This window comes from Chlorocebus sabaeus, chromosome 16 (assembly GCF_047675955.1).
Source record: "Chlorocebus sabaeus isolate Y175 chromosome 16, mChlSab1.0.hap1, whole genome shotgun sequence".
Taxonomy (NCBI): Eukaryota; Metazoa; Chordata; class Mammalia; order Primates; family Cercopithecidae; genus Chlorocebus; species Chlorocebus sabaeus.
Window position 1 is genome coordinate 7,950,776 of NC_132919.1, and position 24,568 is coordinate 7,975,343.

Sequence of the window (24,568 nt, forward strand, 5' to 3'; positions counted from 1 at the left end):
CCCCAGATTACCAGTCATGTGGCCAGAATCAACTAGACTATATCGCAGTAACAACCCCCAAATTCCAGTGGCTTCACCTGACAAGTTTATTTCTCGCTCAGTCTAAGTCTGGCTCAGTCAGTGGGGGCCTCTTCTACAGTCCCTTGGACACATAAGCGAGTGCCATCTCAACACGTGCTTCTGGAAGGGAGAGGCAAAGAGAAGGAAATCAGGGATCTCTGTGCTGGCCTGGAGACGACCTGCATCCCTTCTGCTCCCAACTCAACCAAAACTCATCCTGTGACTCCACCTGCAAGAGGGCCAGAGGCTGAGCCTTCCGTGTGTCCAGGAGGAGAACTGGATTTCAGTGGCAACGCTAACAATTAACCAGACTCTGAAACTTCACAAAATACTTACTATTCCACTTCTCAGTCCCCTGAATCCAGACATTCCTTCACCTCCTGATGACACGCTCTGGGAGGTGAGGGCAGGAATATACAGCATGGCTGGATGGTGGGCTGAGCCGGGACACTTCTGTCTCCAGAATAGATGATCCATGGATTCATGTCTCCAGAACAGATGATCCACGGATCCACTTCTGCCCTCCCGCTGCAATCCCCTGGCACCCACACCCTCACCCACCCCTATACACACACACCAAAACAGCAAAACAAAATGAAAGCCAAATATTTTGGTTTTTATTGAACTCACTGGGCTCAAGGACAAAAAGAAAAAAATGGGATGAAAGGGGAGTAGGGTGAAAGCTTGAGAGAAAGAGAGATCCCGCAAACACCCCAGGCCTGGGAACATGTCCCTGAGAACAGCAGTTAGGGGTCCAGGCAACTGTGCTCTAATTCTTCCCCTCCCCTTAAAGGTGCTAGGGACAAAGGGGGCCACATGTCAGACCCAGGCACACAGTTCTTTCTGTGCCTAGTTTCCAGGCCTTTCCAGAGAAGGAAGCTGGGCTGGCTGGCTCTAGGCTTGAAGGAAAGAGAAAGTAGAAAGGCATGGTAGGAGAAGGAGTTTGGGGATGGGGAAGGATGAGGGAGAAAAGCTCAGAAACCCAAGTTGGGCATTCCAAGAGGCTGGAACAAGAGGCTGCCCCAAGTAGGGCAAGAAGTGAAGCAGTTCCTTCCTTTCAGAGGGGCTATTGTGCATTGGACTTTGGTCAGCGGCTTTTAACCCTGGACACTGCTGTACTGGTCTCTCACAGCTCAGGGCCCAGTTTGGATGATGTCAGAGCCATCTTGGCTGCAAAGGTCCCCACGTGCAGAAGAGAAGGTTCAGGCGAACTGAGAACAGGGAGGATGGAAGGGTCTGGAGGACCCTGAGGAGTTGGTCTTCCTCATGCTTGGACCTTTCTTTCTTCTTAGGTGGTATTTGGGGGTGGTTAGATGGAGACACTGTTCTCGATGAGGGGAGGGTCCAGGTAGGTGTAGGGCAGTGCCAGACCCTGGTTCCGCTCCTGGATGTCCCTCGAGATCTGGGCCAGGCGGCTCTGAAAGGCAGCGATGCTCTGCCTCGGGGCCTCCTCTGTGAAGTGCTCATCTGGGTAGGTGCCCAGGGGCCTCTGGGAGGAAATCAGGTCAGGATGACATTCAGGATGGGATGGAGGATAACAAAGGACCACATGTAACAGCAAATCCAATCAAGGTGGCTTCTAGTGGCACAACCCAGTTGCAGCCATTGTAAACACTTGCCCCAAACTGCCACCCCATGCATCTTGACACCAGGACCCCAGCACCCAAACCCCAAACAGAGTAGGGAACAGAATGTGATGTAGGAACCAGCACTGAACCACTGCACTCTAGCCTAGGTGAGAGTGAGACTCTGTCTCAAAAAAAAAAAAAAAGAGTAAAAAATCTTCTCTGCATTTGTGGTTATATGCCTTTCCCATTTCTAATGTTGTGTATTTATGTTCCCTTTCTCTCTTTTTTTTTTTTACCCCCTTGATTAGAATTGTCTAGGCCAGATGCAGTGGCTCACGCCTATAATCCCAGCACTTTGGGAGACTAAGGCAAGAGGATCACTTGAGCCCAGGAGTTCAAGACCAGCCTGGGCAACATAACAAGACCCTGTCTCTACCAAAAATAAAAAAATTAGCCAGGCGTGGTGGCGCCTGTGGCCTCAGCTACATGAGAGGCTGGGGTGGGAGAATTTCTTGAGCCCAGGAGTTTGAGGATGCAGTGAGCTGTGATCACATCATGCACTCCAGCCTGAGCGACCCTGTCTGGAGTTGCCCAGGCTTTTTTTGAGACAGCCTGATCCTGTTGAAAGAGAGAAAGAGAGAGAGAGAGAGAAAGAGAGGGAGGGAGGGAGGGAGGAAGGAAGGGAGGAAGGAAGGAAGGAAGGAAGGAAGGAAGGAAGGAAGGAAGGAAGGAAGGCAGGCAAGCAAAAAAATAGTGCTACAAGTGACAGTCTGCCACTTCTGGGCCTAGACTTGAAGAAATCTGAAAGCTTGTTTTCAATCTTGGAAGCCAGCCACTGTGCTATGAGGAAGTCCAACTATCCTGCTGGAGAGAGACCCCTTGGAGAGTCCTGGGGGATAAGACAGCATATGGAGAGAGAGAAAAGACCACACACAGGAGCACTGAGGCCCCAGACATGTGATCAAAGCCTTCTGGGAGCTTCCAGCCCAGCCCAGTCACCAGCTGATTGTATCCAAGTGTTTCACCCTAGCCAGTACCCTGTGAACCGCCCAGCCTAGCCCTGCCTAAATTTCTGATCCAGAGAATCTTAAGAAAAAATAAATATGTCTATAGTTTTTTATTGTATTTTTTTTCAAATAACAAGTTTTATGTTTTTAAAATCAGATTGACATCTAATTTCTTTTTTTCTTTTCTTTCTTACTTAAAGATGGGGTCTTGCTATGTGGCCCAGGTTAAAGTGCAATGGCTGTTCACAGGCGTGATCATGGCACACTGCAGCCCTGAACTCCTAGCCTCTAGGAATCCTCTCACTGCAGCCTCCTGAGTAGCTGGGACTACAGGCTTGTGCCATTGCACCTGGCCGAATACTTGATTTCTAAAACTATAGTGTAGCCATCAAAAAAAAAAAATCAGAACACACACACACACACCAAAGAAAGAAAGAGAAAACAAAGCAGAAGACAGAAATATGACACTGGATTCAAAGCCTACTTACTAGCTCTGCACTGTTGAACAAATTGCTGAATCTCCCTGAACCTCAGTTTTCTTCCCTGTGAAGTGGAACTACCATTTATGGAACATTTATATGCCAGCACAGTGCCAAGTTTTGTTTTTTTTTTTTTTTCTGTCACCTAGGCTGGCGTGCAGTGGCATGAACATGGCTCACTGCATTTTTTTTTTTTTTTTTTTTTTGAGACGGAGTCTCGCTCTGTCGCCCAGGCTGGAGTGCAGTGGCCGGATCTCAGCTCACTGCAAGCTCCGCCTCCCGGGTTTTCACCATTCTCCTGCCTCAGCCTCCCGAGTAGCTGGGACTACAGGCACCCGCCACCTCGCCTGGCTATTTTTTTTGTATTTTTTTAGTAGAGACGGGGTTTCACTGTGTTAGCCAGGATGGTCTCGATCTCCTGACCTCGTGATCCTCCCGTCTCGGCCTCCCAAAGTGCTGGGATTACAGTCTTGAGCCACCGCGCCCGGCCGTCTCACTGCATTTTTGACCTCCTGGGCTCAAGTGATCCTCCCACCTTAGCCCCCACCAAGCAGCTGGGACCACAGGCACACACTAACATGCCCAGTTAATTTTTGTGTTTTGGGTAGAGACAGGGTTTCACCATGTTTCCTAGGCTGCTCTTGAATTCCTAGGCGCAAGCAATCCACTGGCCTCAGCCTCCCAAAGTGCTGGGATTGCAGGCACAAGCCACTGTGCCCAGCAACATCTGGAATCTTTCTAGCACCAAAGGGAGTCAAGCGTGAGAAATAAGGATATTCAGTTGTCAGAGAGCTTGTGTGCAAGACGGCTGGGTGGAAACAAAGATGATGGGAACCAGTGATAAAGGTCTACTTGCCTGGCCTAAACTCAGATATTGGCTCCTCCCTAGCCCCTGGCCTCCGAAGTTGCCCATTGCATCCGTTCACACAGCCACAGGAGCATCCTTGCTAAAGCGGATTTAACCACTGGGCCTGAGGCTTAAAAGTCTTGATTGGCGGCCGGGCACAGTGGCTCACGCCTGTAATTCCAGCACTTTGGGAGGCCAAGGCGGGTGGATCACGAGGTCAGGAGTTCGAGAACAGCCTGGCCAACGTGGTGAAACCCTGTCTCTACCAAAAATACAAAAATTAGCTGGGCACAGTGGCGGGTGCCTGTAGTCCCAGCTACTCGGGAGGCTGAGGCAGAAGAATCGCTTGAACCTGGGAGGTGGAGCTTGCAGTAAGCGGAGATCACACTATTGCACTCCAGCCTGGGTGACAGAGCAAGACTCCGTCTGCGGGGGCGGCGGGGAAGCCTTGATTGGCTCTGCTTTGTCTTCTAAATGAATACTGTGCAGACAAAGCCCTACCTTCCTCTCCACTCTGCTATTTCCATTTGTGATGGAATACTACAAACACACCAGTTATTTCTCGCCTCCACTGCTTGGTCCTGTCCTTCCCCCTCCCTAAAAAAGAGCCCTGCTCCTCCTCTCTGTCCAACTCCTACTTGTCCTGCAGGTTTCAGCTTAGATGTCACTTTCTCCCAGAGGCCTTTCTGGGTTCCCCCAGACCCATTTAGGTTCCACAGGGCCCTGTCCTTACTTCTATCACTGGACTGTAAGCTCACAAGGACAAGGTTCGTAGCTGCCCATAACGGGGTCTGGGTCACCACTGGTACTCAGGAAGTGTGTGTTGAATGAAGAAATTAACATATAAGTAAGTCCTACGACACGGTGGTGCCCTTTTTCATTGACCTGTATGTCTCCTCAGCTAGACCACAGGCTTCTTGAAGGCAGGAAGGTCTCATCCAGCATTATAGACCGGGCGCCCAGTGCTGTGTGGACACACAGGAAGTATCCAACAAATATTTGTTCAATATTTGCATTAACACATGAGTAGATGATGGACGAACAGTCGGATAAATGGGTGGACGGGCAGATTGGTAACTAAACTGGTATTTGCTTCAGTCTATGTCTTTTGGGATTATCATTTTCTGAAGAAACTGAAGAACCCAAGGCAGTTCTGCAGTGAACATAAATCCCATTGGTCAGTCCTCAAACCCCCAGACAAAGCCACCACCATCCCCACTGGTGGCCCTCAAGAACCCTACTCCCCTCAACACCCGATATACGCACCTGGTCCTTGGGCTCTTGGCTAACCAACCAGAAGAGGAGGAGGTTGTTACAGCTGATGTTCACTTCAGGGAGGGTGTCTAGGTAAGTCTTCAGGGTGGTGGTCCCCTTGGTCTGGGGTGGAGGCTGCCTCATGGACGATGGAGCATTGGGCATCCAGGCCCCAAAGTCATGCTGTGGAGACCCCCATCCCAGTTGGGTCAGCTGGCCAGAAGGAGAGTATCACCTCCCTCTTCATCATCCCTGATCCCACCTCTACCATCCGAGAGGTGATTGTTGGGAAATGAGGGGATCATGGAAAGGCAAGACAGGAAGGGGTAGGGAGTGGAAAGTCCCAGAAGTGGGGCAGGAAGCCAGCTGATTCCTTGTCACTCCCTACCCAGTGTTCCAGGACTGGGTGGGGTGAGTCACTAGGGTAGGAGGTGGCCCCAGAATAGAGGTAATCCTAGAAAAGGGCCTTGGGCTGGCATGCCATACAGAGCAACCTGCTACTCCACCTGTCTGGGTCCTAACCATGAGAGGAGCCCCTAAGTTCTACTCCCAAATTAACATCAACTTGAGTCACCATTGTGACCTTGGACACAGCTCCACCCTGTCATCACTCAATACCAGCCTTCACCCCACTCAGCTGCCACTCCAACCCCAAGCCTAATCATAAACCCACCCCAACCCTGACCCACCCAAGCTCTCAACCCGAATTCAGGCCTCAAGTCCATTGCTAAGACCTGGTGTCCCCAGGCCTGCCCTTCGTAGCCTCACCTGCCCACTGTTGACAGCAGCGTGCTGGGCAGAGCAATTGAAGATGATTGCAGTGAGGAACTTCACCACCTCTCCTGGGGTGCACAGCCGGCTCGGGAAGCCTGGGTGTGGGAAGGAAGGGTAGAGGGTGTGGACGGAAGGTACTGGATTCCTAGGGCCAGCTCAGGACTGGGGCTCACCACAGGGGGAAAGTGAGGAAGTAAGGAACACCAAGACACGACTGTCTTATTGGGCTGAAGTTAGGGATGGCCATCACCAAGGTTTGCGCCTCTGAAGTGGGTCAGGATAGAAGATGGGGGCTGGGATCTGGCCAGAAAATCCCCGGCAGGCAGGGCCAATAACAGAGCCAGCTTCAAGCCCAAGTGCCCAGCTGCCTCTCCCTGACTTCCAAGGCACTTCCCTCTGCAGCCCCTATTAGGACATAGTGATTTAATCCTACCCAGTTCACCAAGATTTGTTCAAGCACCCAGTATCCAACCATCCTTTGCTGGGCTTAGCAGCAGAGACCGACGCACAGGGCATGTTACTCAAAAGCTCATAGTAACAGAAGCAGAAGGAAGCTTCTAAGGCCAGAGTTTGGCTCTTTGAGGAGAGGGCAGGCAAGGCAGAAAGGGGCACCAGGAGCAGAGCGGTTAGTGGAGGCCTCCTGGAAGACAAGAGGGGCCTTGTGAGTTGAAAGATGGATGAGCCTTGAATGGAAAAAAAGACAACAGAGAAAAGCATTTCAGGGCTAGAGAGGGGAGAGCTCCAAGGCTCAGCCCTTGGTCCATTCGCTCTGTGCCTCACTCATCTCACCCAAGTCCATGGCTCTAACCACCTCCCTCTCGCCAGCAACTCCCAAATTCCCATCTCTGGCTTTGCCTGGCTCCTGAGCTCCAGATTCAGCCATGGGCATTACTCTGCAGTGGCTTACCTGACGTCCCCACCTAAGCATCTACACCACCTCACACTGCACACTGGCAAGAACAAATGCCCATCAGATTACGTCACCCTTCGCTAAAACCCTCGGAGGGCTTCCCATCCCACTCACCTTGTCCCGGCCCTACTTGATCTGGCCCCAGCCCCTTCTCCCACTTCATTTCCTTCCTGGCTGTTCACTTATTTGACTCCAGCCACACAGGCCTTCCTGATAGTTCTCAAACGCACCAGCACATTCAGAACTCAGGGCCTGCACACTTACTATGCCTCTGCCTGCTACTCTTGCCCCAATTATCCTCAGAACTAGCACCTGTACTTCCTTCAGGCCTCTACTAATGCATCAGCTCCTGACAGGCCTGCCCTGACCACCTCCCTGAAATGATCTTTTTACCTTGACACACTATATACCCTGATGCTGTTTCAGTTTTCCTCTTAGCATTCATAACCACCTGACATCTGTTTGTTGATTCTCTCTTTCTCTCTCCAAAAGAATGTTAAGCTCCACTAAAGCCAGGATTTTTGTCTTTTTCACTACTAAACCTCAGCACCTAGAACAATACTTAATAAATACCAAGAGCCTGGTGATTATTGGTCGAATGAAGGAATGCATGAGAGGGTAAGAAGCCAGAGCATGGGAGGCAGAGGTGGGAGGATCGCTCAAGCCCAGGAGTTTGAGACCAGCCTGGGCAACATAGCAAGACCTTGTCTCTACAAAAACATTTTTTTTTTTTTGAGACGGAGTCTTGTTCTGTCGCCCAAGCTGGAGTGCAGTGGCCGGATCTCAGCTCACTGCAAGCTCTGCCTCCCGGGTTTATGCCATTCTCCTGCCTCAGCCTCCCGAGTAGCTGGGACTACAGGCACCAGCCACCTCGCCCGGCTAGCTTTTTGTATTTTTTAGTAGAGACGGGGTTTCACCATGTTAGCCAGGATGGTCTCGATCTCCTGACCTCGTGATCCGCCCGTCTCGGCCTCCCAAAGTGCTGGGATTACAGGCTTGAGCCACCGCGCCCGGCCTACAAAAACATTTTTTAAAAAGGTAACTGGATGCAGTGATGTGGTGGTGCGTGCCTGTAGTCCCAGCTACCAGGGAGACTGAGGCATGGGGATCACTTGAGCCTGGGAGGTCAAGGCTGCAGTGAGCTGTGATCATGCCACTGCACTCCAGTCTGAGCGACAAAGTGAGACCCCGTCTCAAAAGAAAAAAAAAAAAAGCCAGAGTGGGAAGGCATGGAGTATTAGCAGGGTGAGGGAACAGGGAGGGGACCTAATTGGAGGTGAGGCTGCAGCGGCGTGCAGGGCCACGTGGTTCCTGGGCAGTATTTCAGAGGATTAGCAGGGTGGTGACCCTGCAGGCTTGGCGGGCAAGCAGCGAGAGGCTGGGAGAGGTGGGACTGGTTGAAAAGCAGCTGCCACAATTCCAGAGCACTATGAGGAAGAATACGACTAGGGTGGTGACAATAGGCATCAGCCACCTAACTGGATTTAGGAAGACAGAGAGGGGAACATGAGTCAAAGAGAACTAAGGTTTAGAGTCAGGCTGACTGGACAGAGGCTGATGCAACAGAACAGAGAGGTTAGGAGGAAAGAGCAGACATCTGCCTGGGAGTGTGTGGGAGTTTTCTGAATGTTCTGTTCCTGGCTGAGTCTCTAAACTCGGAGGCTGAGAACAAAAAAGTAAAGCAGGCGGACACACCTGTAGTGTCAGCTACTTGGAAGGCTGAGACAGGAGAATCAATTGAGCCCAGGAGTTTGAGACCAGCCTGAGCAACAGAGCAAGACCCTGTCTCAAAAAAACGAAAACAAAAGCAAAAACAATAAAAATAAAAATAAAAACAAAGAAGGGGACAGACCATCTATAGGAATTTTTCTGTAGTTCATATTGCCTATTTTTCCCCCATTGGAATATGGAACCTGACCAATGTGGTGACAGAAACCCCATCTCTACTAAAAACACAAAAATTATCTGGGCGTGGTAGCGTGCGACTGTAGTCGCAGCTACTCAGGAGGCTGAGACAGGAGAATCGCTTGAACTGAGAGGTGGAGGTTAACGAGTGTTTTCCCTTTTTAAATACTGTATGTGAATCTAGAATAGGTTTGTACTCATTGGAAGAGCTGTTGTCAATCTGAAGAATGTTCTGATGCGTTAAATCAGAGAAAAATGTAATAAAGTAAGATAGGAGAGTTGAATTAACCTCAGACTGACTGAGGTTAATGAGTGTGTTTTGCCTTTAAATACCGTATATGAATCTGGAATAGGTTTGTACTCGTTGGAAGAGCTGTTGTCAATCTGAAGAGTGTTCTGATGCATTAAATCAGAGACAAATGTAATCAGGTAAGATAGGAGAGTTGAATTAACAGTAATTAGATCCCCCTTTGGGTCTTAAGTAGGAAACAGACAGCCCCAAATATGAAACAACTGCCCAAGGAGGGAGGCGGTGTCAGGATCAGCACTGATCATGATTAATAGCAGGTTTGCAAAACACAGGGAAGGGTCACCCTTTAAAAACTCCAAGACCAGGTGCGGTGGCTCACGTCTGTAATCCCAGTACTTTGGGAGGCCCAGGTGGGCAGATCACCTGAGGTCAGGAGTTCAAGACCAGCCTGTCCAACATGGCGAAACCACGTCTCTACTAAAAATACAAAAATTAGCCAGGCATGGTGGCAGGCGCCTGTAATCCCAGCTACTTGGGAGACTGAGGCAGCAGAATCTCTTGAACCCAAGAGTCGGAAGTTGCAATAAGCCAAGATCGTGCCTCCGCACTCCAGCCTGGGCGACAAAGTAAGACTCTGTCTCGGGCCAGGCGTGGTGGCTCACACCTGTAATCCCGGCACTTTGGGAGGCCAAGGCGGGTGGATCATGAGGTCAGTAGATTGAGACCATCCTGGCTAACACAGTGAAACCCCATCTCTACTAAAAATGCAAAAAATTAGCTGGGCGTGGTGGCAGGCACCTGTGATCCCAGCTACTCTGGAGGCTGAGACAGGAGAATAGTGTGAATCCGGGAGGCGGAGGTTGCAGTGAGCCGAAATCGTGCCATTGCACTCCAACCTGTGCGACAGAGTGAGACTCCATCTCAAAAAAAAAAAGATTCTGTCTCAAAAAATAATAAAAAAAAAACTCCAGAAGAGTTCTGCCTGTCACCACCTTAACCCAGAAATTACTCTCAGCATCACTAATAGTGAGACAACCTGACATTATGTGTGTCCCAATATGATGCAATGCAGAAATATTCTTGCCAAAAATGTTTAACCTTCAGACATGACTTCTGGTTTACAAAAAACATGGGATACACCCTGGCCAACATGGCAAAACCCTGTCTCTACTAAAAATACAAAAATTAGCTGGGTGTGATGGCACACACCTGTAATTCCAGCTATTCAGGAGGCTGAGGCACGAGAATCTCTTGAACCCAGGAGGCGGAGGTTGCAGTGAGCTGAGATTGCGCCACTGCACTCCAGCCTGGGTGATGGAGTGAGACTCAGTCTCAAAAAAAAAAAAAAAAAAACCCACAAAACACAGCAAACAAACAAAAACAAATAAACAAAGAAAAAAACCACAAAGAAGACAGAGGAGTTAGGTGAATGACATCATGAGGAAGCAATTAGATAAATTCAGAAGGCGAGACATTCTGCAGAACAGCTAGTGGGGGCTTTTCAATGAGTCTATGTATGTGATTTTAAGAAGTAGAGGGGGAAGGGGGGCTGTTCTAAGTTATGAGAGACTCTGGAGTTGAAATAGAAGCAAAACAGCTTGCGGTCGTTTGTTGGATCATCAACCAATAGGGATCAGCTGGCAGGAAACGGGGACTATTTATTTATTTATTTATTTATCTATCTATTTATTTATTTATTTAGAGAGGGAGTCTTGCTCTATCGCCCAGGCTGGAATGCAATGGCACAATCTTGGCTCACTGCAACCTCTGCCTCCCAGGTTCAAGTGATTCTCCTGCCTCAGCCTCCCGAGTAGCTGAGATTACAGGTGACCGCCATCACGTTTGGCTAATTTTTGTATTTTAGTAGAGATGGGGTTTTACCACATTGTTCAGGCTGGTCTCAAACTCCTAACCTCAAATGATCCGCCCACCTCGGCCTCCCAAAGTGCTGGGATTACAGGTGTAAGCCTGGCCAAATGGGGAAAATTGAATATGGACTAGATATGAAAGTGACATTGGAGAGTAGTGTCAGTTTTGTTTTGTGTGATGACAACATTGTGGTTGTATAGAAAAATGTCAATTTCTGCCGGGCGCGGTGGCTCACGCCTGTCATCCCAGCACTTTGGGAAGCCGAGGCGGGTGGATCATGAGGTCAGGAGATCGAGACCATCCTGGCTAACACAGTGAAACCCCGTCTCTACTAAAAATACAAAAAAATTAGCCAGGCGTGGTGGCAGGCGCCTGTAGTCCCAGCTACTCTGGAGGCTGAGACAGGAGAATGGCGTGAACCCGGGAGGCGGAGCTTGCAGTGAGCCGAGATCACGCCACTGCACTCCAGCCTGGGCGACAGAGCGAGACTCCGTCTCAAAAAAAAAAAAAAAAAAAAGCCACATTCCTGCTGAGACAAGTCCCAGGCCAGGGCTGGAGGATAAACAACTGTGCCACTCTGAGCTTTCCCTTTTCTTCCACTACCCCCAGATAGAGAGGCTTCTTCTACTTTGTTGTTGTTTTGGAGACAGAGTTTCTCTCTCATCGCCCAGGCTGGAGTGCAGTGGCGCAATCTCGGCTCACTGCAACCTCCGCCTCCTGGGTTCAAGTGATTCTCCTGTTTCAGCCTCCCGAGTAGCTGGGACTACAGTCACAGGCCACCACACCTGGTTAATTTTCGTATTTTTAGTAGAGACGGGGTTTCACCACATTGGTCAGGCTGGTCTCCAACTCCTGACCTCAGGTGATCCACCCACCTTGGCCTCCCAAAGTGCTGGGATTACAGGCATGAGCCACCATGTCCAGGTTCTACATTTTTGAGTGCCAGAATACAAACTGTAACATACAGTGGCGCTAGGTAGGTGGGCTATGAAAAGCAGCAATGGGCTATGTAACCCAAGCATAGCCAGACCTCACTCTAAGGAGGGGTGACCATGCGGTTTTCACATGCCGGGCTTAAGGGTGACAATGAGACATCAAAAAGAAAAGCTCTGGCTGGGCGTGGTGGCTCATGCCTATAATCCTAGCACTTTGGGAGGCTGAGGCCAGAGGATTGCTTGAAGCCAAGAATTTGAAACCAGCCTGGGCAAAAAAGCGAGACACCCTCCCACATCTGTACCAAAAACGAAAAAAAAAAGAAGAAAAGGCTAACCTGGCATACTGCCTATGAGTTAGCACTGCCACACAAGGCACAGTAATTTAAAAAAAAAAATTTTTTTTTTTTTTTAAATAGAAGTCCTTCAGAGAATGGGGAATGTGGGCTTGGGAGATTTCTGAGTCTGGAAATCAGCTACAGAGCAGAAACAAAAGAAATATTCATTCCATTAGAGGGGGGTAGAGATGAGTCAGAGATCCAGGATAAGCTAAGAGGTGGGGAGAAGCCGGGACCTGGGAAGAAGCAGGGGGTCAGAAGGACACGCCTTTCCCAGAGCTAAGAGAGGACTTTAAAGAAAGGAGGGCGTGATCTGGGCCATCTGCTGAACACTTGGGTTAAGGCCTAAGAGGGAGCCGCTGGTGTGTGTGGGTCTGAGGCCTTTCAGGCAGTGTCAGAAGATAAGGGAGACTTAGGGTTAGGTGACAAGCGTAAATGAGGGAGCAGTCCACAGCAAGACCAACGCACTCCAAGAAGTTTGCAGCCAAAGGAATGAAGAGAGGTTGGTGGCTAGAGGGGCCATGTGGCAGGACAGCAAGGGGGGGTTTGAGAGAAAGTTCCCAGAATCCTCTGAAGTCAGAGATGGCTCCCACGGCATGTTGCAGAACATTGACAGAGCTCAGGAAGCTGAAATGAACGGGTGGGCTTGTGAAAAGGTCAAGGGACCGGAGGGGCACAGAGCAGTGGATGCAAGCAAGGGCTTTGGAGGCAGTCGGAACTGGCTTGGAACCCGCCTTGTGTAGCCTTCTTTGTGCCTCTTTCCATATCTGCTAATTGGGGATATTGACAGTATCTACTTCAAAGGCTGGTCAATAAATAACTGATGGGAGCAGGATGTGGCCGAGCAAGTGCTAGCTCATCAGAGCCTACACAGGAAGTGGGATAGAGAGGGGATACCTGAGCTTTCCCGGCCCAGGAACGCCTGAGCAAAAATCTCGCCAACCCAGGCCTGCAGCTCCGAATCCTGCTGCACAGATGCGTCACTGGGATAATAGTAGCCCACGATTTCTGAGACAAAGCTGCAGGAAAGAGATGCTGGTACCACTGGAGTAACCACAGGCTCAGGCCTGGCCAGAAAACTGAGGCCCACTGCCGCTCAGGCGGCAGAGAGGCAGATAGCTATGGGGGTTCAGTGGGGACTCCCAGGTGCAGCTGGAATCTGAGTGGCTGGGCTTCCCTTAAGTCCCACTCACTCCTGAGTCATGGGTGCTCCACACCTCCTTCCTGCACAGGGGCCTGGGGGCTGGGCAGGGGAGTGCAGGAAGAATCTGATTCATGCTGCCACCCCACTCCCCACTTAGCACCCAGGAGGAAGGAAGACCTGCCTGCCTGAGGCCCCAGCTCATGCTTAGATGATGCACCAGCCCTGATACTCTGACTCCACTGGACACCCCCTCCTTCCCCTGCATCCACACACCCCCAGCCCCTCTCTGGACAGCAGCTACCTGCCGTTTCAGAGGGGACCCCAAACCCAATTCATACCCTCAAGAATTCCCTATGCTAGGGTATGAAAACACCTGGAGTCCCCAGGCACCATGAGCGCAGGGACCACAGTGCCCCAGGCCGGGAGACCCTGGTGGGACGGCTGGTCCCGCCCTGCACCTCGCACCTCTCAATAGCCACCCAGATCTTCAGGCCGTCGTCTCGGTAGTGGTAGTTGGGGATAGCCAGGACGCCGCGGGCCCGCAGGCTGTCCGGAAGGCAGAAATTAGTGTAGGTGAAGTGGGCCAGGCCCGTGCTCATGAGGTAGATGAGGCCTTGCCTCCCGATGGACGTGACCTGAGGACACAGCACAGCTCGGCTCGGCTTCCGGGCCGGCCCAATCCCCACCCTAGTGTCTGGGCACGAGATGGGGCTGGGGACTCGGCCCACGGAGGGCCTTCTTCGGTTCATAAAGCAATCCACGACCCTGGATCAAATACCCACAAGGGCCTGCCTGATGCCGGCTGCGCAGCTTGACGCCCCATTACGTGCGTGGGAGAAGATCCAAAGGTATTTGGTAACTAAAAGAATGAACAGAAAGCCGGGGAGCCTGGCTGGGCTCAGGGTCAGCTGAGGGTGGTGCCGGGGCTCAGGATGAGGCTGCCCTGCCTGTGGACCCGTGGCCCAGCGGGGCAGGGGGCAGTCGGGGGAGGGGGTAGGACCTATGGGGGGTCTGCCAGGGAGGAAGGGGGAACAGGGTCTGTGAAGGTGGCCGATGGGAGACGGGCGGAGTGGGCGGGGCTGGTGGAAGAGGCAGGAATTGTACAGGTGTTCTCACACCCCAGGTGTCCTCACAAGGGGCTTGGGTGCAGAACAGGGCTTGGGGGCGGGTAGCGGGACAAAGCGTCTTCGGGGGCGGAGATCAGTGACCCGGCGGGGAGGCCGCACCTGGTCCACGAGGCCCTCGGGGTTGAGCAGCGTGGCCCTCGCGATGGTGTTCACCTGCAGCGTGTATCGAGTGTGGGGGAGCAGGAGCTACGAGCGGAGCGGATCACGTGAGCTGAAGGCTGGGGACAAGGCCGCCTGGCCCCTGCCCCCCTGGGCCCCCGCCCGGGGTCACGGACCTTGTAGATGGGGTGGCAGAGCGGCAGCTGGCGCAGTGTGGCCATGGCGAAAGCCTCGCACAGCAAATGTGTGCACAGAAAGTGCGTGTTGTTCTCGTGCACCAGAAACTCAGAGTTTCGAACCCATGTCTTGGCCAGCAGCCAGTCCCATTCGGAGTCAGTGGGCAGGAAGATGGGGCTGTCCGGCCCGGGGGTCTGGCTGAGCTGCGTCCGAAAGGAACGAGGGGTGATGCGGCTCCGGGCTGTCGATTTGCACCTGAGCCCCCACCCCGAGGCGGCGGCGCCAGGCTCACCTGGATGGCCAAGGGCACCAGCGCCCCCTGGGGGCTGAGCCACAGCAGGCACAGTGGGGCGGCCACGTACTGCGGGCGGCCGTTTAGGCAGTGGGTGGGGGCCTCCGCCAGGATCCAGTAGTCCGCTAGGAAGATGTTCCCCCTCTGCAGAAGGCACACAGAGGCTGAGTGTCCCTCCCTACCCGCGCTCCACTTCCCTCCCGTTTCCCTGCCCACTTCCACTCCAGAGAGGAGCTGAGGTCCCCAGGTGAGATCTCAGAAATTCTTGGTGCCTGAATTAATGACCAACGTGGGGTACCCCGCCCTTCCCAGAATGTCCGGAATGAGGTCCAGCTGAGTCCCTCCTTGTGCAACCGCTCGCCTGCTGGGACAAGCCAGCGTCCTCTCCTCCTCACCTCATACCTAGACCTTCCCACTCTCAACACAGATGGAATCCTCTTCTGAGATCTGAGCACTGTGTATCCAGCAACAGCTAAATCAACACACGAGAACTGACCAACCAGGTCTCTAGCTTTCTGGAGGAGAATGCCTGAGAGCTTGGCTGCCCCAAAAAGACTGGATCAGCCTCTTCTCTGACGACCTCAGAGCTCCTAGTTCTCCGTGATTTTCCCTGATGTATCTGGTGGCCCTACCATTGGCCTGTCCTAAAACAGCCTTCTTCTAGGCCTCAGCACGTCTTCAGGAGGCCTCAAAACAAGGGCAAGGCCTCCTCCAAGATGTCCCTGCAACCACCCTGCGCGTTCACACCATTTCACCAGGTCCCATCTCAGGCCTCAAAGCCTCCCAACCCCAATCTGACCCTCATCCGTATCTGCTCCAGGTAAAGTGTACGGGACCATGGCTGCCCGGAGAATGAGGCCCACAGGTGAAATGCAGCCCGGGCCATTTCCATACCCTCCACACACATCCCTTGTCCATAATGGTGACACACCCACCTCCCACCTATCAGGCCCACTGCCCAGGTCCGTACCCACCTCTAGCTCTGTCTGCAGGCATGTGTCCTGTCCCAGCAAGGGGGCCACCATGTCATTGGTGACAGGCAGCTTGCTGGGCAAGCTAGAGATGCAGTGGACCATGACAGGATTGACGCCATTCAGGTACTGGTACCCGAAGAAGTGATCTTCACACCAGTGCTCTGTGACATACTCTGGGGGGCAAGAGAGGGGACCAGTTGTTCTAGAAACTACCTCCCTAGATCCTGGTCCTGTCAAGTCCTTTGCTTGTCATTGTGGTTTAGGTTTTCTTCCCAAAAACTCTATGAGGTAGGAATCATTATATCTTCAATTTAACACTAGACAGTAAAGGTCAGAGAGATGGAGTGACTTGCACAGCCGAGTGGCAAAGCAGGGATTTGAACCTAAGTCTTTCTGGACCCAAAGCCTGGATCACTTGGTGGTTGGAGTGGGGGAAGAGAGCCATGTGTCCCTGATCAGGATCAAGATTCCCTAAATAACTGTGACCCTCTCCCAGGCAAGCAGAGTGTCTCTGTCTCCTGACTCCCCCTGTTTCTGTCCCCTCCTCAGAGAAGGTGCTTTGTTCTCCAGAGGAATCTGGGAGATGCCACCAGTGAAGCCAGGAGCCCCTCCCACTCAAATCCAGCAGTCTCCCTGGGAGGGCTGGGAGAGGGTCCTTTCCCAGGAACAAGAGGAAGGGGTCTGAGTACGAGATAAGGTGAGGGTAGACATCTCCTGCCTGGCTCTGCTTACTTGTTGTGAAGGTCTTGTGGCACCAGAAGATGTTCTGCATGTCATCCAGCTTCTTCCAGGAGCCCTTGCGATCCAACAGCCCTCGAAGCTTCATTCCCAAGGACCTGATGGGAGAGGAAAAGATGAGGATGAGGTCTGGGGGCTAAAGTCTGCTGGGAACCACTGTGTCCCCCTCTGCCTGGAGGAACTAACAGGGTCCATCACCAGCGTAGAGATGCCTAACAATCCACATGGGAGAAAAAGTCTAGCGCCCAGTGGAGGCTCTGTGGCCTCAGAAGACCCTGGTTCATATGTAACCATCCCTAAGACAGGCCATTGCACTTACATATAAAGTTGGCACACACAGCCCTATGGTGCAGACAAGCCACCCTCACTGGTGTTTTGGCCTGTGTTCTCCAAGCTGCCCTCTTGTCACAGACCTCCACTGGCTCCCCTCTGCTTACAGGACAGAGCCCCAGCTGCCAAGCCTGACTAGCCCATGGAGATCCCCACCAGCCAGCTTCTACCAACCTTTCCAGCATTTTCACCCACCCTGGGCATTAAACAGGGCCAACCAAGACCCACTCTCCAAACATGATCAGAGACATGCTTTTTACACTGGACAGTAGAAGAGGGGCTGGCATGTGGAGGGATGCATATTCTTCATTTTGTGGATGTCTGTACTGTTTCAATTTTTACAGTGAGCATTTTTTTTTTCTTCTTTTTAAGATGGGGTCTCCCTGTGTTACCAAGGCTGGAGTGCAGTGGCTGTTCATAGACACAATCATAGCTCACTGCAGCTTCAAATTCCTGGACTCAAGCAATCCTCCTGCCTCAACCTCCCAAGTAGCAGGGACTACAGGTGTGCCCCACCATGCCCCGCAACGTTATTTTATAATATGGAGAAACATGCTTGAAATTAAATCAGCTTTCCCCCACTTCCAGGTCTTCGTTTAAGCTGTGCCTCTGGTAGAAAGCCATCTACTACATCTCTATGATAAAAATCTAGCTGTTCTAGGCACGGCTCAGAAGCAAAGTCCTTTATGGAGCATTGCCTGAACACCTCCAAAACACATGCCTTGAATCTTTCACACTCATCATTCCCTGCATCGTACTGTAAGCCCAGTGGACATATATCATCCCCGTTATACTATGAGCTCCTCAGGGCAAGGACTTGGCTGTGTCTGCCCCACCATACCCAGTTCATAATATGCACTCACTAAATGGGCTGAATCAAAGGAAAGGGAATGCAAGCAGGACTCGGTGGCTCACGCCTGTAATCCCAGCACTTTGGGATGCCAAGGCGGGTGGATCACCTGAGGTCAGGAGTTCGAAACCAGCCTGGCCAACATGGTGAAACCCTGTCTCTACTAAAAATGCAAAAATTAGCCAGGTGTGGTGGCGCATCTCTGTAATCCCAGCTACTCAGGAGGCTGAGGTGGGAGAATTGCTCGAACCCAGGAAGTGGAGACCGCAGTGAGCCAAGATCACGCCACTGTACTCCAGCCTGAGCGACAGAGTGAGACTCTATCTCAAAAAAAAAAAAAAAAAAAAAAAAAAAACCAACAACAACAACAAAAGAAATGGAACATGGAACAAGTACGCCTGTGGCAATAGGTAAATAACATAGGATGCATAAAGAGGTAATGTGGGCTGGGCGCGGTGGCTCACACCTGTAATCCCAGCACTTTGGTAGGTGAAGGCAGATGGATCACCTGAGGTCAGGAGTTCGAGACCAGCCTGACCAACATGAAGAAACCCCATCTCTACTAAAAATACAAAATTAGCCGGTAGTCCCAGCTACTTGAGAGGCTTGGGCAGGAGAATCGCTTGAACCCGAGAGGCGGGGAGGTTGCACCACTGCACTCCAGCCTGAGCAACAAGAGTGAAACTCTGTCTAAAAAAAAAAAAAAAAAAAGTGATATGCCCTGAAAAGTGTGGGCACCTGGGGAAGGCAGGGTGGCAAGTGGGGAGGAATGATCTGACAGGCCCAAGAACGATATCCCCTGGGCTCCTAAGCATTCACTCACTCACTGCACAAACACTTGCTGGGGGTCTGCCCAGTCAACACCCGGTGGGGGTGGGTGGGAAAACCGCGAGGAGTTCAGTCATGAAAGCAGAGGCTGAGGAGTCTGGGGGCAGGGAGAGGGGAAATGGGGGAGCAGAAGGGAGAGACGGGGCAGGAAGGGGGCAGGGGCCATGTAGAGAGGGAAGACTGTGGGGCAGGGAGAGGGAATGAGTCCAGAGAGGAGGGACTGGGGTACGGAGACGGGATACCGGGGATAGGGAGAAGGGGCAGTTTGGGAGCAATGGAAGGGGATGGATGGGCAGAGATGTGAGATGTTCATCAGAAGGGCAATGGCCTCACGCAGGGATGGCATTGAAGAGCAGCGAGATCGTCTTGGTGGCTGAGTATCGAATATTGGGCTCCATGTACATCAGGGATGGGATGTCAATTTTCATGGGGAAGCCAGGCAGGTACCGATTCCCGCTGCTGGGGGTTGGGGGTGTAGAAAGACAGAAACCAGTCACTGAGCTCTGCAGCCCAGCCCCTTAATTCCTTCCCTCTTTCCTGCCTTCGGAGTCCCCGGGTCTCCCTTACTCCCGGCTCCTCCCCTGCCCTCTCTGCTCCTGACCTAAAGTAACCTCCTCACTCTCCTCCTCTCTGCCAGACCCTTTGGGGCCATCTCCCAACCTAACACCTGAATGAAACTACATTGTCATAGACCCTTACCCCTCCTTCCTGGCTATCAGGACCCCATCCTCTCAACAGCCCCTCACTTGACTTTCTTTCCCCTCCTTCCCAAGCTTTAATCTTCACCTGTCACCCTGGTCTACACAAGTTGTCGTCTTTGTCAAGGCAAATTTCTTGTCCGACTCCATCTCCTGAAAGCTGTTGACATCTACCATGCGGGGGAAGCCAGGGGCATAGATCTTCCAGCTTCCGAGGGAAAGAGGCCAGAGGTGGCAAGTCATGCTCCAGATAAACACAAGTCTTAGCTTTAAAGACACAACTTCAGATTAAAACTTCAGAAACCACCTACTTTCTGGATGGGTGACAAGGAATTGGACATTTCTCCATGAAAGCACTGGGCTTCACATAAGGGTAGCATTTGAGGATGGCATTAATGCCCACACTGGGTTAGCGAGGGGTTTGTGTTGAGATTAAAATCATGGCCGATTTATGGGGGGAAGCTGAAAAAGGACTGAGATTGGAGGATACTTCAGGTCACTTCTGATATTGGGATCTGGGTTACATCAGGGATAGTTGAGGGCTGAGTATGGATTCATTGGTGGTGTTGGGACAACTGTTACTATTGGTGTTCTCAGTTCAGACTCAGGGTCACTATTAAAGTGGGGTTAGGTCCAAATAAGAGTCCTGATCCAAGTTAGGCACCCAAGGTTGAGAATGAGGTTAGAGTTAGGAACAATCTGATTAAGGCTGAGGTCAGAATAAAGATGGGGAAAGAAGTCAAATTAGGCCACCCTCACCGGTAGCATTCTTGTCGAGCCCGGAGCTCCCGTGTCCTGTGATCCAGGAGGAGGGGAAGGGAGTCCTGACAAATAGTTCTTGCTGTGGGGAATGAAGGTTACTCTTGGCATAAGTCTCTTTTCAAACAACATCTTCTGTAAACCTTGCCTGAACCCCCTGACCCTTGAACCCAATCCGACAGCCACATCTCTGTGAATCACGTAGCAGTGCCCCCACGTTCCTTGTATATTCATCAGTAGAAGGGATTCAAGACAGCCTAACCCCCAAATTATAACAACGTTCCTATTGTTGGCATGTGTATCTCCCCTCCAGAATATAAACTCCTTGAGGGCAGAAGTCGTAGTTTTCTTTTTTTTTCCTGTATTCCCAGCTTCTAGCATGGTGCCTGGCCCATGTGTATGAGATGCACTTGGTAAATGACTGATGAACAAATATATTTTCTGTAGCTATGGATGGATGTGCTGTGGTGACAGATGAGAGTTTATAGTGAGGTCTGTGGAAAACTTATTATGGACAATGGGGTAATATTCACTTGCCTCACTTTGACCTAGAATATCCCTCCTTCATCCTGAGCCTCCTCCCAACACCAAGAGCAGCCCTACTGTTGCCTCTCCAGATCGGACAGCTCTGGAAATTGAAGATGCTCAAGCCCAGTATCCATGGAATCCAGAAATTCAACAAGGAATCTTAGCAGCACCTCTCAGGGTCTTCATCCACACTGGAAAAGCTAGTAGTAGGGGAGGGAACAGGGCCTCTCCAGCTAAAATCTTTAAGCAGCCAGGGCTTCTCCACCTGTTAAAATCTAATGACTCAATATGCGGATTAGTTCCTCTCTGGGTTCTGGAGGAACTCACTCTGGAGAAGTGCAGAGCGAGGCTGTGGAAAGCAACGTGCTTCCTACGTGTACGAGAGAAGGGTGCATGCCTATATGAGTGGATGTGTCTATGTGAGTCTCCGGAAGAGTCAATACCGTCTGGAAAACCGTCGCATTTCGGGGCTTGAGAGGTTCCCTTTTTTCAGAAGACATCTACTTGGGAGCCCAGAGTTTCTGACCTCAATCTTGTTCCCTACACTTTGGGGCTCTGTGAGACCCCACTCCTAATCCCAAAAGACACCTGCAGTACAGTGTAGTCCTGGTCCCTGGCCCACCTGTTCCTGGCCTCAGCTCCACGGTGCAGTAGCCTTCAATCCACTGATAGCAGGGGAAGTGGGATACAGTACCATCCGGTTGGGTGACACAGATGCGGCTGCAGTACCAAGAGTCCTTGCGGAAGAAAGCATAGCGCTCCTTGTGTACACGCAGCAGCAAGAGCTCACCCAGCTCCGCCGAGCAGCGCACCTTGTACTTCTGTACCTGAGGGGACCAAGACAGCAAGCAGGTGAGAGGCAGGGAACTGCCAAGGCAGTCCTTGCGCCTTGCAAGATGCATCTACACCTAAGCCTGTTCGACCATACAAACCTGAGCTGCTCCTAGCCCATACCGGGCTTTTGTATGAATTAGAAAAAGGGTCCCCGGGCCGGGCGCTGTGGCTCACGCCTGTAATCCCAACACTTTGGGAGGCCGAGGCAGGTGGATCACCTGAGGTCAGGAGTTCGAGACCAGCCTGCCGGATGAAACCTCACCTCTACTAAAAATACAAAAAATTAGTCGGACTTAGTGGCAGACGCCTGTAATCCCAGCTACTCGGGAGGCTGAGGCAGGAGAATCGCTTAAACCCGGAAGGCGGAGGTTGCAGTGAGCTGAGATCCCGCCACTGCACTCCAGCCTGGGCAACAAAAGCAAAACTCCATCTCGAAAAGAAAAGAAAAGAAAAGAAAAAAGTGCCCGAGCACAGTGGGCACTGCATTTCACTAGCTTCCTAGGCTGGCTGGGAACCCTTGTGGAGGCCACCTGGGGCTGGCAGAGGCAGGCAGATCCCCTCCAGATAAGAGGAAACCCAGGCTCAGAGAGGGGAAACGACTTGCCCAAAGCCCACTATCAATTATGGGAGGAGTTTAGGAGCCAGGGGAAGTCCCTCGACTCCCTGTCCAACGCTCCTTCCTCTCCACAGTCCTGCCTGGATGGAGTTCGTCATCTCCAGAAATGACAGAGACCTCAGTAGGGAAGGTGAGGAGGTCAGGGCCGGTGTCCTGACTTCAGCAGGATCTCAAGAGTCCAGGAGGAATGCTCCTCCCGCCTGCGGACCCTGCCCCTCAGAGGTGGCGCTTCCCTGTCTCCTTTGTACTCACCGATCCAGGGGCGAAGTCCCTGCCCATTCGATCTAGCCGCTGCTTGGGGCTTTCACCACACGTGCCCACCAGTGTGACAGAGATGTTGTCCAGTGTGCCGGCCCTCAGGTAGGGACCAGTGGTCACACACAGGCGGTACACTGCCATGATGGGAAGGAGGAAGGGATGCTCCCGGCAACGCTGGCCGCAGGAGCAGCCGGCCTGGAGGAGGAGAGCGGCAGGCCGGACAGGGCTGGGTTTCTGGGTGGAGGGCTAGGGGCTACGGGGCAGGGTAGGGCTGAGGAAGGGCCCAGCTCTGTCTGGGATGTTCCTGGGCTCTCTCTCTCCGAAGTTCCCTGCTGGTGGCTCGGGCTCCCTCTCCCCGCCCACAGTCTTGCACTCTAATACTTGTTTGCTTGCCTCTGACACAGCCGGTCCCTCTGGCTGACTCACCCAGACGAGTATCAGGAGTCTGGGTTCCACTGCGGAGGGAGGAACCAGATGCTGAGACGGAGACAAGGAGGAGGTGACGCCTGTATAATTGGGACACTGCCCTCTGCCTGGTCAGCGGCCCGGACTGATGCCCTGGACTGCTTGTCCGCCCAGTCCCCAATGTCCCCTAAGATCTGTTCCTCCCCATTCCCAGGCGGAGATGAGCACAGGGCACCTGCATTCCTACGTGTGAATCATCCGTGTGAATCACTAAACAGTGGAGAGCTGCACGTGGTCATAAATCTCATGTGACTGCAGCCACACGCAGGTGAGTCGCACACGCATTCCAGCACACGTCAAATGGTCAGGAACAGCTCCCCTGTCACCCCATACACCGATCCCCCCACGCCTGGCCCTCTTTGTCCCCAGCCTTTGGCACGCCCGACCTCATTCTCTGCTCTGGAGTAGGGCCGGTCAGGAAAGCGAAATACAGCGCCGGCAAACAGCGTCTGAAGGCCCCGCGTGGCATTCTTTCCGCTCCAGGACCGCCCTGCGCCTGCAGGACCCGGGAGCCCGAGTGTCCGGGATCTGGGCCACGTGGGACTGGGGAAGAACCTCTCGGAGGGAGAAGCCCATAGTCCGCAGCGGCCCCGCGCGGCCAGTTCCGGCGCCGCACCGTTCAAGCCTCCGCTATGCTCCAGTCCCTGCGTCTCAGCCTCGGCTGGGGCTGTAAGAACGGGAGGCAGAGAAAGCTCAATCAGCAGCAGGTGGGCTTCACCCGCCGCCTCTGAATCTGTGCCAAAATATTCTGCATAGATACACACAATCCTCTTGCGGTTCTACAAACCTGGATTTTCACATAGAGAACTCTCTTATAAAGAAAGAGTAACCAACTTGTTAAGAGCCCGGATAGCTCAGTCGGTAGAGCATCAGACTTTTAATCTGAGGGTCCAGGGTTCAAGTCCCTGTTCGGGCGGATCGTTTTACCTTTTAGGTACCACGCTTCGCTTAAAATAGTTACTAGCTTTTAAAACTAAGTGGAACAGAAACTTGGTTTCCGCAAAATACAGCAACTGACGGTGGAGGGTAATAAACATACTCTAAAAACGACATACGCGAGCTGTATTATTGAATTTAAATTTGCTGGTAGCCACATTACAAAGAATAAAAAGAAGCAAGCGAAATTAACTTGACGGATCTATTTTACTTACCCTAATATATCAAAATCTTATTTTAACACATAATCAACATTTTAAAATTATTAATGAAATTTTAAGTCTTTTTGTTTGTACAAAGCCTTCAAAAGAAGATATTTCGCAGCTGGCAATGCATCTAAATTCATATATTTCAAGTGCTCGATAATGGTGTCTACCATATCCAACAGCAGATTTTGTTTTGTTTTCGTTTTCTTTCAGTGACGGGTGTGGAAGACATGCAAAATAGAATGTCCAGTAATGTACATAATCTTGAACGATAGCAAGAGGGTGGTTCCATGGTGTAATGGTTAGCACTCTGGACTCTGAATCCAGCGATCCGAGTTCAAATCTCGGTGGAACCTTAAGTTTTTTCTTTATCAGCATGTTGCATACTATTAATTGATTTTCACACAGGAGATACTCCTATGACCCAAGAGAATCCGACCGAAAAAAAAGGAAACTAGGACACTACCAATTATTTGTGCTTTTCCTACCAGGTGATTGCGTCCTATAACACAGTGT

At 51.7% G+C, this 24,568-nt stretch overlaps 1 protein-coding gene and 2 non-coding genes across 4 annotated transcripts; 2 read left to right on the forward strand and 1 right to left on the reverse strand.

Annotated features, from left to right (window-relative positions):
* Positions 1-499: 499 nt before the first annotated feature.
* On the reverse strand, positions 500-23,223 carry ALOXE3 (arachidonate epidermal lipoxygenase 3). 2 transcript variants are annotated; one of them, XM_037987343.2, is made up of 15 exons: positions 22,440-23,223; positions 21,360-21,564; positions 20,210-20,291; positions 19,539-19,658; positions 19,086-19,208; positions 16,739-16,842; positions 16,007-16,179; positions 15,033-15,176; positions 14,740-14,943; positions 14,564-14,650; positions 13,803-13,972; positions 13,091-13,212; positions 5,984-6,084; positions 5,228-5,398; positions 500-1,549 (listed from the first exon to the last, which is right to left on the reverse strand). In XM_037987343.2, the coding sequence occupies exons 1-15, from the start codon at positions 22,584-22,586 to the stop codon at positions 1,370-1,372; spliced, it is 2,133 nt and encodes a 710-aa protein (XP_037843271.1). In that variant the 5' UTR covers positions 22,587-23,223; the 3' UTR covers positions 500-1,369. The 2 variants fall into 2 exon arrangements, with proteins under 2 accessions (XP_037843271.1, XP_008008437.1); XM_008010246.3 differs by having other exon boundaries at positions 19,086-19,211.
* Positions 23,224-23,753: 530 nt separating this feature from the next.
* TRNAK-UUU (transfer RNA lysine (anticodon UUU)) lies at positions 23,754-23,826 on the forward strand. The gene has a single exon. It is a non-coding gene; the product is annotated as a tRNA-Lys (tRNA).
* Positions 23,827-24,336: 510 nt separating this feature from the next.
* TRNAQ-CUG (transfer RNA glutamine (anticodon CUG)) lies at positions 24,337-24,408 on the forward strand. The gene has a single exon. It is a non-coding gene; the product is annotated as a tRNA-Gln (tRNA).
* Positions 24,409-24,568: the final 160 nt, after the last annotated feature.

Coding starts and splice junctions, on each gene's coding strand:
- ALOXE3 (XM_008010246.3), bottom strand. CDS start 22,586: ATGGCAGTGTACCGCCTGTGTGTGACCACTGGTCCCTACCTGAGGGCC. Junction 21,565..22,439: donor GGGACTTCGCCCCTGGATCG/GTGAGTACAAAG, acceptor TGGTCCCCTCAG/GTACAGAAGTACAAGGTGCG. Junction 6,085..13,090: donor CCTGGGCCGGGAAAGCTCAG/GTATCCCCTCTC, acceptor TCCCACACCCAG/GCTTCCCGAGCCGGCTGTGC.